General features: G+C 43.2%; 1 protein-coding gene across 2 annotated transcripts in view; it reads right to left on the minus strand.

The window, feature by feature from the left end:
* LOC126252913 (RNA-binding protein 34-like) overlaps nt 1–15,160 on the minus strand; it is a 96,069-nt gene that overhangs the window by 53,166 nt on the left and 27,743 nt on the right. For both annotated transcript variants that reach the window (XM_049953898.1, XM_049953899.1), the window contains exon 2: nt 10,497–10,683. In XM_049953898.1, coding sequence (XP_049809855.1) covers nt 10,497–10,678 — 182 coding nt within the window. In that variant the 5' untranslated portion in view covers nt 10,679–10,683. The remainder of the gene's footprint in view (nt 1–10,496; nt 10,684–15,160) is intronic.

The following is a 15,160-nucleotide window of genomic DNA, read 5'->3' on the forward strand; positions in this document are numbered from 1 at the left end:
ATGTTTCTCTAAAGTCCGATGGTATACAAGCACTTTCTCCCACCCAATGTGACAGCCCTAATTCAGCCCACGCAGCAGCGAATTTTGGAATCAATTTAACATCACTATCAACATTCACTTCTCGTCTCCTTGCTGAACAAAAGCGAAAACGACTATCAGGACTATGCTGAAGGCGTGCAAAGCAACTAACATACATGAGATCTTCCAAGCAGCCAATGCACGGGATAAAGTGGGGAGCGCTACCGTAATGAAGAGCTGGAGAAAATTGTGGCCATCCACTGATGTCGAGTTGGATTCAGTAGTGAGTGACAGCAATGAGCCAGTCAATTCAGAATTATTAATTACTTTGTACACTGTAATGATAATGAAGATATTACTACGTGTCTGAATGAGGAAAACTGATGTGGATCAAACTTTAACAGGTGAAGAAATAATCAAAGGCAAACAAGAAAGTAATAATGAAAGTGATTAAGAAGAGGACACAGGAGGAGAGAGCACGACGATTTCTCACACTGCCGGTGCTGAAGCTGCCGAGGTCTTCCCGGAGTACATTATGCAACAACCAGATACGTGCAGTACCGACGTAATGCTCGTAAAGCGGTTGCGTGATAAAGCGTGCCACCGTCGCGTATCGTCATTGCGACAGTTAAAAATTAGGGACACGTTTCATAGTGAGTGATACGGCTGTATAATTACGTACTGTATACACTCTAGGACTAAGTTTTCTTTGAAAATTAATGTATTTTTTGATTTAATAAAGTATATCCCCTATGTTTTAAAATTTTATCCTTCGGTTTAATAAAGTGCAGTGCACTATATTCCCTACGTTTTCAAAATAAATAAATAAACAAAATAATGAATAAAATAAATTTCAGACACTCAATAATCCGGCACTTCCACTAATGTGGCACCCATGTGCGCCAGGAATGGCTGGATTAGTGAGAGCCTAGTGTATTCTTTTTAAACTTGGGCCATAGTTCCTCTAAATGCTCCTGACCTGTGACAAAAGTTTCAAGTTCTTCATTGAGATATGACACTGCTGATTTTTATCTACTCTGATTACTGAACACATGTATCTTTCTGCCTGTTTTAGTTGTGCTTTGTACACTGGTAATCATTGATGCCACAACCACGTCATGGTCACTGATACAAGTTTTGAGGTGGACATCGCCAAAGGGGTCAGGTCTATTTGTCACAATTTGTCAATACATACAGATGATCTCTTTGCATTCCCTACAGAGACAGCTTTTGTTGTGGCTGTACTGCTCACCAAATGCTGGTGCCTGTGTTGAAAAATGGTGTTCTGGCCAATATGAAATCCTCATCCGAGTTTTTGAGAATTGTTACGTGAAAACATTCGATTTTTGTGTATCTTACAGTCTGACATCTGGACTTGATAAAGAACTGAATTTCTTTTCATTGTCAATCATAGTTATTGTGCATCAAATGAGGTAAAAATATTGCACGAAATTTTTAAGAATTTGCAGAGGTAAAGGTGCACAATGTGATCTTTGCACATGGTTGATTTTAGCTTATACATTGCTATGAATGAAATGTAGAAAAGGTATCAAAATTTTACTTGAAACTGAAAGCGAAAGGTTACCTCATTTCGTTCTCGAGGTATTGGGTTTTATATCCAAAGGACAGTAGTGCACGACACACCCATTCGCATCCTTGCGCATCATGAATCGTGTGGTCATAAAAATCTTCGTATCTCAAATGATTCAAGATATCAAAACACGGTTTCCTGAATATACAATGAGGCAGATATGTTGTATGATAAATAAGTGAAGCTTTTTTATTCACCGAGTTATGGAAGTAACTTGTCCATAGCAGTGAGAGGTCAGCAGCTCAGGATGCATTCAAACGTCCCTAAAAATATAGGAAAATCCAAGCAGCACGACATGTATACATGCCCACAGCAGTGATAGGGTTAAACAAGAGGCAGACACACTACAATGAAAATCTATTTGCCACAAATTTAAAATTTTCATGACAATCAGTCATTTGAACTTGGAAAGTTTATGCAGAGGGACTTTGACTATTATTTCACTCATGAGAAGTCACAGCATCATACTTACATTTTTTTCATGAACAGCAGCAACAAAACTTAATAAACTTATTGCAGTTTGTGGGACTTGATTAAATTTAGTGAGTGTTTAACTTCAGATTTTGAGCTGGACAATAAAAATCATTTAGTACAGTATTGCTTGGTTGGTGTGCAAATCTGATTTTACCATGAGTGAAACAGCAACAAACTTTCATTGGTGAACGCCCCTTTTTTTGGGGGGGGGGGGGGGAGGGGGGGGGGAGATTACAGCTGAGTGTGTTCAAACTCTCAGACTACATTCATTCAAACTAAAAAACTCTGGCCTCTCCGATGAACTGGTGAAGAACTTACGGCCGAGAGCACCTAGGCCACCAAGACTGTACGGTTTGCCAAAGGTTCATAAGGAGAACGTCCCGTTGAGACCGATTGTTAGCGCTATTGGCTCTCCTACGTACAGGCTTGCAAAACACTTAACTAAATTGTTGGCGCCTATAGTTGGTCACTGCCCACATCATATTAAGAATTCAAAAATGTTTGTTGATATCATAAAACAGATGAAGATAGGCCCAAGTGATATCATGGTCAGCCTCGACGTGGTTTCTCTGTTCACCAAAGTACCTGTGGATGACACCCTACAACTGTTGGCTGCTCATTTTTCCTCAGAAATTTTGAAGTTGTTCCGGCATACCTTGACGACCACTTACTTTTTCTACAGTGGAAATTATTATGAAATGACGGATGGAACAGCTATGGGTTCGCCGCTGTCACCAGCTATAGCAAATTTTTTCATGGAGGACTTTGAAGAACGAGCGTTGAACAGTGCTCACCTCCGCCCATCATGCTTCTACAGATACGTCGACGATACTTTTTTAATCTGGCCACACGGCAGCGACACGCTGCAGCAGTTCGAACATTTAAATGGTGTACATCCAAACATAAAATTTACATTGGAGGTAGAGAAGGAAGGGAAGTTACCTTTTTTAGATGTGTTGGTAGAGCGAAAGCCGGATGGACGACTGGGCCATTCTGTGTACAGGAAGCCAACCCATACAGGCTTATATTTGCATAGCCATAGCTTCCATCATCCGTCTCAGAAGAGAGCTATGCTGAATACTTTAGTACACAGAGCCAGGACTATTTCCGACAAGGACCACTTCGTTCCCGAGATTAGCCATTTGACGACTGTTTTCAAGAGGAATGGTTATTCTGCCGGTGAAATTAAATCAGTATTGTCCAAGAAAGTTAAACACGATGCCAGCCATATACAAGACGAGGACCAACACATAGCGCGGCTTCCTTTTTGCGGTGCTACAACGAGCAAGATAGCCAGAGTCCTGAAGAGGCAAGGAATAAAACCAGTTTTCCGACCACCTAGGAAAATTAAGGAAATGTTGAGATCAGTCAAAGATAGTCTTGGCTTAAGAGTACCGGGAATTTATACTATTCCTTGCGAATGCGGCAAGAATTACGTGGGCCAGTCTGTAAGAACCGTTGCCGACCGCTGCATCGAGCACCAGCGCCACCTAAAATACAGGTATTTGGAAAAATCAGCGGTGGCTGAACATAGCCTGCTTAACAAGCATAAGATTTTATTTGAAGAAACCAGAGTAATAGCCCACGCATCGAATTACTGGGACTCTGTGATCCGGGAAGCAGTCGAAATTAGACTCAGCAATAATAACTTTAACAGAGACAACGGCTATGCACTTAGCAACACTTGGAAGAGTGCACTGGATAAAGAAAAATCGCAGAGAAAAACTTCCCGCACTTTACCTCCTGATTCAAGGGATGGCGCTGCAGGCAACGCAGGATAGAAACTACATCTATGGAAGTAGAGGGCACCACTTCATTACGCGCCATATCGCTGTTGCTATGACGTATTCCAGCCAATCAGAAGCCGTCCTTGGCATATAAAAGTGGGAACCTCGCTAGTTCACGACAGTCAGTTTTAGCCCTGACGACGACCATGGAGGTAGTGGTCGAAAGCTTGGAGTTTTATCCAGAATTGACGCGGCATGTACACCGAGAGATTTTTATTCATGCTGATCTCATAAATTGAATGGGGATGAAGGGGATGAGGTGGGGTGGGGTAGCAAGCTTTAACACTCTTGAACTTAACTGGCTGCTTGGTTGGAATTTAAGTGACCAAACTGCAAGGTCATCAGTGCCTTCATCCTATATGTGTCGAAGTAGGAATAAACCTCAAAGGAAGGAAACAAAAGCTAAATCCAAGGAAGCCAAATTGTGAACAAGATGAAATAACAGAGATAAAAACAAGGAGAAGTAGGAGAGTAGTGGGAGGGAGTAAGACGGGTGAGCTGCTCTGTCTAGAATGCAGTTTGAGGCCCCAGTGGCAGTTTATGTAGTGGGAGATGCACCTCCTTCATCCAACCAGCATTACCTTGTCCTATGTTACACCAACAAAATTAGTAACACAAACAAGATGATAATATCTTAGGAGAGGCAAAACATTAAAAGATGGCAATTATACAAGAATAAAAAGGTGGGAAGAGTAGGAGTCAGGTCAGACCACCGAGCAAGGGCCACCATAGGTCCCCTCGGCCAGAGCAGGTGAGGGCTGCCACTCCAAATGCTCAGGCAATCAATGAGGCCAACGTGCCCCATCTCACAGGGAGAAGTACACACCATCTTCATGGGTGAAATGTAAAAGCAGGTCGGCTGCTTTGGCATCATCCGCTGGCACCAGAGGTAGCGTGTCTGGAAGGTTAAGGTTAGTAGGATGTGGGCCATAGACAGGGACTACATCGCCAGTATGGTGGGTCCTTGTGTGGGAGAATGTGGCCGTGAATCAGCCAACTGTGATCAATGCGTAGCCAACAAAGAACAGTGGATTCCCTACAAGAAGTGTGTGTTTGGGGAGTCCATGGCAGACCGTTCCAAGATCCAGACTTCCAAAAACTGATGGTGTAGTTTGCTGAAGGTCCAGTTATGGGACTTTCATTTCCCAAAAAACCAGTATCCTGGTAGCCAACTTTTCCAAGTGGTCAGCTTGTTCATTCCTTGCGATCTCAACATGTCCAGGGGTCCAAACAATGATGACCGGCCGTCTAACTTGATGGAGGTCAGAAGGAAGAGCCTGGATAGTCATGACTAATGGGTGACAATGGTAGGACTTGTCTACAGCCTGAAGGCTGCTCAGGGAGTCACTGCAGAACAGAAGCATCTTGCTGAAGCAAGAACGGGCATGGCTAAGGGCTCATTGATGGCCAATTCAGCACACACTGCATCCATTCAGCAAGGAGCGTAGTTCTTTGCACCTTGCACTTGTGTATTCAAAACTGGTTCGTCCATTGACTGCTGAATCACCAGCAGTATGTCAATTCTGATCCTGGAAATGTGTTGAGGACAGCCGGGAACAGGCAGTGAACCACCATGGAGTCAAATGAATCTTTCAGTTCAAAGGATAAACTGACACAGATATGAGGTGATACATGCCAACTGAGGCAGATATGATGTATCTGGTCCAGTGACCACAATGTCAAGGGTGATGCCGAACCATATACCACACTCCCATAATCAAGAAGGGACAGGATCACAGTTCTGTAAAGCTGCAGACTGGTGGTGCAGACTGCACCCCCGCTGGTGTTATCGAGGTAGTGAAGTATATTAAGATGTACAAAGCTCTTTCACTGAAGTTGGCGAAGATGGGAAAGCCACATCACATGGGCATCGAAGATCAGACTCAAAAAGGGACAAGTCTCCACCACATTGAGGAGCTGGTAGTCGAGGTCGACAGAAGTGGATGACATGATTCTTGGTGGCTGAAAAGAAAGTCGTGGGTGAGGGCTCATGACTGCACCTTCCGAATAGTGCTCTGCAGTCTGTTCCGCCAAAATCTGCAGCAATAGCAAAAACAAAGACCATCGGCAAACAAGGAGGTTGATACTGAAGATCCGACAGCTGCTCCTAGATCACTGATGGCTTCTAGAAAGAGAGGGACACTCAATACAAAGCCCTGCAGTGTCCATTCCCTCGGTTCCCTTAGATATGGGGGGCAGGGGGGGGGGGGGGGGGGGGGGGCACTGTGGGAAGCAATAACTTTAACCCAGAATGTACAGTGCACAATAAGTTCTGCATAAAATTCAAAGGTGGGCCCTGGAAACACCATTCATGTAAGGCAGGGAGTAAGTGGTATTGTCATATGATGTCTTAAGCCCTTTGTAGGTCAAAGAAGACAGCAATAAGGTGTTGATGTTGGTTAAAAGCTGTCTGGATGTTGGACACCAGGAAAACCAAATGATCAGCAATGGAATGGTCTTGGCAAAAACTGCCCTGGGATGGAGCCAGAAAGCCCCAAGACTCAAGGAGCCAACGCAGCTGCCGGTTCGCCATGCATTTGAGCAACTTACAGACAACATTTGAGAGACTAATTGCGCAATAGCTGTCCATTTCTAAGGATGCTTACCCAATTTCAGGACAGGGACAATGATGCTTTCTGGCCACTGAGATAGTAACTCACTCTAGCTCGAGATGGTAAGGAGAATCCACTAATGTGTTTGAGCATTTTGTTACAAATGCAGTCTGGTCCTTGGGCTGTATCAGTGCAAAGGGCTAGGGCACTGAAGAATTCCCACACAGTGAATGGTGCACTGTAGGGCTCCAGATGAAGTGTAGTGAAAGGTAAGTGTATTCGCTCCACATTCTCTTTAAGGACAGAAAAAGTAAGTTCCTAGATGCAGAGGCTGGAGCACAATGGAGAGCAAAATTTTCGCCAACAGTGTCTGGGTTAGTGAAGACAGTACCATTCAATGAAATACTGGGTACACCTACAGTGGACTGGTACTCAAGAGGCATTTGATCTTCGCCCAAACCTGTGAAGGACGAATGTGTAGTCCAATGGTTCAACGGTACCATTCCCAGCATTCTTGCTTGCAATTTTTTTTTGTTAGGTGGTGGACCCTGGCATGAAGCCGTTTAAAGACAATAAGGTGCTCCATCGATGGACGTCTTTTATAGCATTGGGAGAGCCCACTTGAAGTCACTAATGGCTTCAGTGATTTCTTAAGTCCATCAAGGTACTATCTTCCAAAGTGGAGATCCTGAAGAACATGGGATCGCCAAGTCGGCTGTCAATAGAATGGCTGCTGTTCCATTCTGGACAGACGTATCAATACCTCCATGTAGCGGGGAGATAAGAACGGTAGAGGACAAAACATCCCAGTTGGCACTGTTGAGAGCCCATCTGGATGGGCACTCAGTAGTGATGCTGACAGAGGGACAGAAATATTGGGAAGTGATCACTACCACACAGGTCATCTTAGACCCTCCAGTGGATGGATGGGGAAGACGTGGGCTGAAAACTGCAAAAGCAATGGCCAAGTGCCATGTGCCACAATTAAGAGTGATGAGGCCACCAGTGTTCCACGAACAGAGGTCAAGGTCTGCCCGTAAGTTTTTGATGTCATTGTCAGTTACACCCCAAAAAGGGTTATGGGCACTGAAGTTGCCCAGGATAGGAAAGGCAGGAGGAGCTGAGAAATCATTTCAGACAATACATCGGAAAGGAGATACATGACTGTCACCATTTTTTTATGTATTTCAGGAGATTGAAGATGACCCAAAGTTTGAAACTGGCTGATCACACATTTAGGCTGCGGACCCCCACAAAAAAGCACATGTTCACTATGTACAAATGTCCATAAGATATGTGCAAACTGCACCCGATGTGATTCTTAAAATATCCCCCGTCACTATGAATGGCAGGTGTAAACAATGCTGGAAACCAAGTTTCCTGACAGACAATGCAGAAAGCAAGGGAGGAGCTTAAGAGATGTCATAGCTCTGCTACGTGCTGGAAAAACTGCTATAATTCCAATGGAGAGGTGAGGGCATGAAGGGATCAAGGAGGCACGTTACACCGCAGGATGTCACCTGGTGCCACCGGTTGAGAGCTTATGTTAACACACACAGGTTGAGAGACACTGTGTGGTGCAATCTGGAGCCATGGGGAATGTTGCCTCAGTCACGGAAGTGGAACACATGGGATCTGGCCATCATCTCCTTTGCCTTTGTAGAATTTTTTTTATCTTTCTTCTCCTTAGGGGTTTCAGATGACTGGGAGGGCTTCCCAGATTTAGTTTTAGAGGCTGAGGAAGATCGCAAAGCCCTACTATCAGCAGCCTGTGGCTCCTTCAGCCACTGGCTGGAATCTCGTTACAGCCCGGCAGAAATGCTGCAGGGGATTGTCCTGAGGACCCCTTCCTGGTGTGAGAAGCCAGACTAGAGTGATGCATCTGCAGCTGGGGGATTGGGACTGACATCCCTGGTGGGTGGGGAGTCATTGCTCCCAAAGTAGATGTGGGGGAAGCAGCAGAAGGAGAGGCCCCAACCATCATGTGCGCAGGCACTGTCAAACAGCCCTGAAGGCCCGCTGTTGGACGACTTTTTCTTAGCCTTGGTATGTTAGTCTGTCCAGAATCTTATACTTCTCTCTCTCTCTCTCTCTCTCTCTCTCTCTCTCTCTCTCTCTCTCTCTCTGAAAGACAGTGGAGTCTGATGAGCAAGGAGAATGGTGCTCTCCACAGTTGACGCAGATGAGGGACGGAATAGAAGAACATTCACGTGCAACTGTGTTCCACGATCCTTATAACCTGGGCTGGTGTCGCAATGCAAAGACGTGCCTGAATTTCTTACATTTGAAGCACCATATACAAGGGGATCATACAGTTTCACATCACATTGGTACACCATCACCTTGATCTTTTCAGGGAACAAGACACCATCAGAGGCCAACATAAAGGTCCCAGTAGTAATCCTCTTGTCCTTTGGCCTCCTATGTACTGACTGACTAAGTGTACAGCCTGTCACTCCAGCCTGTCAGACTGCAAGATGTGGTCATGGTGGGAAATGATGACTTGACTCATACTAATTATGGGGAGTGATAGTCACAGGATTGTTACCCAGCATGTCACAAGTCAGCAAGATCCATGACTGGGCAGGAGGCGAAGCTTTAATCAAAACTGGAAACACGTTTCATTTTGGAGAAGGCTGAAACTTTCTCAAACTTGTCCTCCGTATTCTCTACAAAGAATAAAGGCTTGGTGGCCAAAAAAGAATCCTTAACTACCCATGTACAAATCAGGTATTAAGGACAGTATTTCTTTGCTTGTCATTTTGTCACAGCATAACTAGGAAGGAAACATTTAGGCGATGTATCACTCAGCACTGAACAAGTTCTTTACTTCTGAAGCGACTGTTGAGGCTCTATGACCACCAGTGGGGGAAAAGGTTGTTGAGACAGACCAGTGGGGGAAAGCTTCATCCACTTCATATGCAAGTCACCTGCCATAGTGCCACCTACTCCGAATGGGGGCTTTTCCCATGGATACCACCCAGCCTCAGCAACAGATACCTGGCCAGTGACCCATTGCTAGGAGTCCCCGTGCCCAAGTTATGATGGGCACATACTCCTCAGCACACATGTGGAGAGTTCAACTTGGGCACCAACAGTGCAATCACTGTGTGGTCAGAGGGCTACCACTGTGCAGGTACTTTATGACCAATTCCCCCCCCCCCCCCACACACACACACGTTATGGCTACCGTGCTGGGTTTTGGACTATTACCTTATTATAAAGAAAGGCTACTAAACTGAAAAGACACAAAGGTATAATACACATTGAGTGAGCTTACCTGCACAATCCACACTTCTGACAATTTGGAAAAGTGTTGGCAGGTCAAACCAAACAGTGGGAGCCATGTACTTATTAATGGAAAGGTATAGAGAGCACCAGAAGTGAAATTGAAAACTAGGGTCCTGAATCATGTACCACATCAATGTGGGTTCTGTACCAGGAAGATCATCTGACGGATAGGCAAAGGAGGAAAGAAATTGAAGTATAGGCTTGCAGCACAGGAAGGGAAGTAGCACTGCACAGGCTGGCACCCCCATGGTAGCCAAGCACATCCCCACAAAAGGGTTGTGAGCCTCCCAGGGGAGGAGGGCGGGGGGGGGGGGGGGGGGGGGTGGGGTTAACTTTATCCAGGAGTACCTTTAACAACTTTAAAAGAAGAAAAATCTTTCAATAGTAAATCTACTTGTTTAAAAAAAGTGTGTTAGGTCATAAATTTCACAGGTAGGTATTGAATTGCACTGAAAACAGAAATAAACCTAGTAATATTACACAATGAACAACATTAATCTAGCAGAATCTTCTAATTAGGAAATAACAAAAATAATTTATGGCTAGCAGACTGAAACACACAATTAGAATATCTTTTTTTCTAGAAAAAGTGGAAAGAGTTCTGTTAAATCAGACATGCTCAAGTCTCCCTTGATCCTCAGCTCAGGACATAGAAGAACAAGATTAGATTGATTTTTAAGTCCTCTCATCCCAAGTTTGATATCACTCTTGATTTCAAATGTGTGTTTGGAAAAGGGTAAGGGTAAGGGTAAGGGTAAGGTAAAATACATCATACATACATACCTGTGTACTTTTGACTTTATTTTAATATTTTCATAGTTTGATGTTTTCCTTTTGTTTTGTGATGTTTTCTCAGTTAATGGAAACTGTTGTTTTATAACTTTCTTTTGAAAAATAATCTTTTCATTTCTATTTTCTTTTATTCCAGAAATTAGACTTGATAAACTGCCAACTTCATAAGCCATGTTACCTGTAATATTTAATCAAATATAGAACTGTTATCAGGTCTCATTACCTAACAGCACTGAAAACAGGCAATTTAAATTTGAACAAAAAATGCAAATTACAATTAAATCGAACACGTACAGTATCGATACCGACACGGCATAGCAAGCATAAATCTCTGCACCAGCAGTTTACAGATCTAATTTTGATTTGTTTTGTTTTAGGACACAAAAACAGCTAGGATCATAAGTGTATGTCAGAACTGCAGAACACAAAGACAAAAAAGGAGTTAAAAATGGTTACACATTAGCTCAATCTAAAGACAGCTAAAAACATGGACTCTGAGAAAGGCCCACAAAATACACCTTAGATACAATGGAGGTCCTGAACTAAAGATTAAATGTCCTTCATTGCTACGAGGGATAAAGAGTAAAACGTGGCCAACAGCCCGCACGACATTCGCTAAAATGCCTGATAGCTAAGGCAGCAAACATAAATTAGAACGTAAGTGGTTAAAAAAAGGACATTCCATGAGGAAACAGCAAACCGTTAAATGTTGAGGACAATAAGCACAAAGTGGTGATGGATCAAAACTTAACAAATGGTGATGGTTAAAAAAGACAGTGCCCAATACACAACCTAACTAAAATGATCTCACAAGGGCAAGAGAAATGAGAGGTGGTCAGCCAAGCCGCTGAGAAAGGTTTAATTCCCTAGAGCTTGTTCCCATGATGGGAAGGCCAATGGTGACACCACCTGTTGACAGACAGCAACACAGAGATCATTGGGAGGGAATGTAAGAACTAGCGGACCGATGTATGAGGACTGCAGCCTTGGCAGCAGTGTCAGCAACCTCGTTTGTCAGACCGTGACCAGGGATCCACAAACATAACAGTGGCTCCCATCAAGAGTGAGCAAGTGCCAGCTTTCCTGGACCTGACGAACTATAGGATGGGCGGTGTACAGCACACAGAAGTTTTGACGGGCATTGAGAGAGTCTGAGCAGATGATGCAATTGAAAATCCTGTGTCACTAACTGTATTGCATGGCCTGAATACAAGACGAAGAGCTCCGCTGTAAATACAGAGCAGTGTTTCAGAAGATGATACAGAAAAGTGTGTGTGCCAACAATGAAAGCACACCCGACAACGCGGTTAGCCATCAGTGTACACAAAGGTACTAGCACAAAGTTCCATGCAAAGTCAAGAAACTTACAGTGATAGAGTCTGGAGTAGAGTACTTAGGAAGCTAGTGAAGTCAAAGATGAAGAGGGGCTGGAGCACAAAGCCAAGGTGGTGAAGGGTTTACACTTATTGGGTAAGAGTGGCAGGTAGTGTGAAGTTAAGCCACTGGAGCAACAGCCAAAAGCGAAGTCCAGGAGATAACACAGAAGAGGGATGCACCCCATACTGGCAATCATAGGAGTCATCGAAGGAGGCACAGGAGGAGTGGCCATGCATTGCAGATAAACAGCATGCATATCTGCTGAGGAGAAAATTACAGCAGTATGACTGCGGTAGTTTGACAGCTTCTACATAGAGACTCTCAACCAGGCTGGTGTAAAATGCACAAGTGGCCAATCGGATTCCACGATGATCGATTGTGTTTAGCGTAAGATGGATGGACATGTAGATGCGTAACCAAAACACCAACAGTATAGTTCCCAACAGACAAGGGTCGAACGGAGGAAGGTGGTCCGATCCACTCCCCAGGAAGTGCTGCTGAGGACACATACGGCATACAGAGACCGAGTACAACAGGTGGCTATGTAAGATGTGGGAGGACAAAGAAAGTTTCCTATCGAGCATGAGCCATAGGAATTTCATAGTTGCAATGAACGAAAGAGCCACAAGCCCAAGATGTAAATACAGTGGCAGAAACCAAATTCATACAAACGGTTCTTAGTCCAGTCAAATAGTAGATATACCTTGCAAAAGGTGGGATAGAAGAGTTTATTTTTTCAACTCGTTCATATGGTTGGAAAGATTAGAAAACCGAGTTTTGCCAGCAAAATTTCGCTTGGGAAAACTTTCTGCAGTCAAAAAACTTCAAAAATTTCGGACTTTTTTCAGTTTTTTCAAAATATCTCAGTTTCATTTGCTCCTATCGCTTTAACATCTATTTTCTTTTTTAAAGAGCACAAAATTCTCTACAAATTTGATTCTTGCCATTTTTTTCTACTCCCAATATCTAAGGCGCTACAGCGCCTCAAAAAATACCAATTTTTCAAATTTTGAGCATAGTGGCAAGATACCTTATTTTTGAACACTATTTTTTTCAGTTTCTGTTTGTGTTGTATAAATACATTATACATCATGTTATAAGTTGGAATTTACCACCTCACTTTCAGGTATTCAATGTCTCTGTATGCAACATGAGTATTGCTGGGCACCCAACTATTGTGATTCTTACATCACTACCTGAAGTTCACTATGGGCCACCTCAGCCCTGGTATTTGTAAAACTATAAATATAAAAATACATCATTAAGAGACATAACCCCCCCCCCTTCCCCCCCCCCCCCCCACACACACACAATAAATTTTCTCAGGAAACTGAACTATTATTAGCTGCAATAGGCAACCTAATTAGGTAGGTAATTATTCTTGTGTATAAAAGCCACACAGTTGACATTAAAAATAAGTAGCTTTATTACAATTAAAATGCATTGTCAGTTACTAAAAAATGTTGACAGTTCTGGGTGTGTAATACTTGTAATATCGCACATTAGCGCACTTGAGACAGATATGAGCATCACTTCCAATGTTTTGATGGGCCAGGTTCCTCAGTGTCACCAGAAATACCTTGAGTTACAGATTCAGGGTCTGTACATAGAGTTGATCCCAGATTGACCTCTTCTTTAAACAGCGAGTCAGCCTCAGCAAGTTCGTTGGTTTCGTCAGCGGTTTCCTCAACATCCTCCATAACATCATCTTCACTGTCTTCATATAAAAATTTTGGCACGTTTTCACAGTTGACCCCAATACATTTCTTGCAAATTGAAGAACATTTCAAACCAACTTTTCTGCAGGAGCACGCTCCGCCCCAGTTCAGCTTGCACGAGCATGAAACAATGTGAAGAAGTGCTTCAAGTGCTGGATCTTGGCTTATTATAACGGGTATTGGACCGTGGTCACTGTGATTCCAGCCCCATTTCTCAGGAGGTTCCCAGTTTCCCATCCACCTTTGGACTTGTTGGTAAGTCCGCAACGAATGATGTTGTGCAGCATCTTGTGTAGGTGGCAACCGTGCAAGATTCAGTTTGCTTTTTGTGGCAGACTTGGCGAATAGCTGGTACCGCAAATGGTCTAGAGTATGGGAACTGCTGACACCTCCACTATACAATGCGATAGTAACCTGTTCTCCTGCAGTTATTATTTCTTCACGAGTAGCATGTGGTTTATTGAACGTGCAAAGCACTGAGGTTAGGTGTTCATTTTTTGCAACAATATTGCAGCACTTAATTTTTCCTTGACCAAAAAAAGCAGATGTTGTATCACATCCGCTAAAGGCGTGAGTGAAAAGAATATATTCACTGTCAAACTTGTAAGATGCAGTGGAAAACCACTTGTCTTCTGCATTTCCTCTTCCTGGCTTTAAGAAAAATAAAGTTTTCAATGCCTTGCCCCAAACCGGTCATGAGCACAAGCAGGTCAACATCTTCTCCTACAATGATAACCCTTCCAAAATCTTTGGTTCTTGAAATGGCAGATGTTACAATTATAACGTCAGTATCTTCTTGTGCCTGGTGCACTTCAATGCTACACTCCAGAAATTCCATTTTAAGAAGTGTGATCAAACGCATTTTGTTTCCTTCTTTGTACATGAACTTGTCCTGAGGGACTTTGTTCACCATCTCTGATTCAACCACAACGCCAACCGAAGAATGTTGTTTGGACCTACGAATTCTCTCAGCACTCTTTGTGCTAAATTTGTCTCCTTCACATGGATACCCATCAAATACAATAGCAAATTGAGATCCAAAATGACATTTCAGGTAAGAAACATTGCTTTGGGCTATTGACTTGAAGCAAATATTTCGAGTCCAAGTCACTTTGTGGATAAGGTACCCTCCATCAATGACAAAAAATTTACTCGATCCACCTGACTTCACAACTTCCACTGGAACGAAGGCATTGTAGAATGAAGATTTTGTTCCTTTTCGCATGCCTTTTTCTGAGAATAGGGACATTGGGTAAGGAGCAAGTTCATATTTCAGAAAGGCTTTTAACTCTTCTTCACTTTGTTTTGTTAAACAAATCCTTTGGAATAGAGTTAAAGGATCAACAAGAGTAATCTTAGTGCTCCCAGCTCTTACAGGATTGAACGCAGAAAGGAGAGTCACAACTTTATCTTTTCTACGGAACTTTACATCGTAAAAATTGTCACCAACTATTCTTTGCTCAAAATTTGAAAAATTGGTATTTTTTGACGCGTTGTAGCGCCTTAGATACTGGGCGTAGAAAAAAATGGTAAGAATCAAATTTGTAGAGAATTTTGTGC

Source organism: Schistocerca nitens, chromosome 4 (assembly GCF_023898315.1).
Source record: "Schistocerca nitens isolate TAMUIC-IGC-003100 chromosome 4, iqSchNite1.1, whole genome shotgun sequence".
Taxonomy (NCBI): Eukaryota; Metazoa; Arthropoda; class Insecta; order Orthoptera; family Acrididae; genus Schistocerca; species Schistocerca nitens.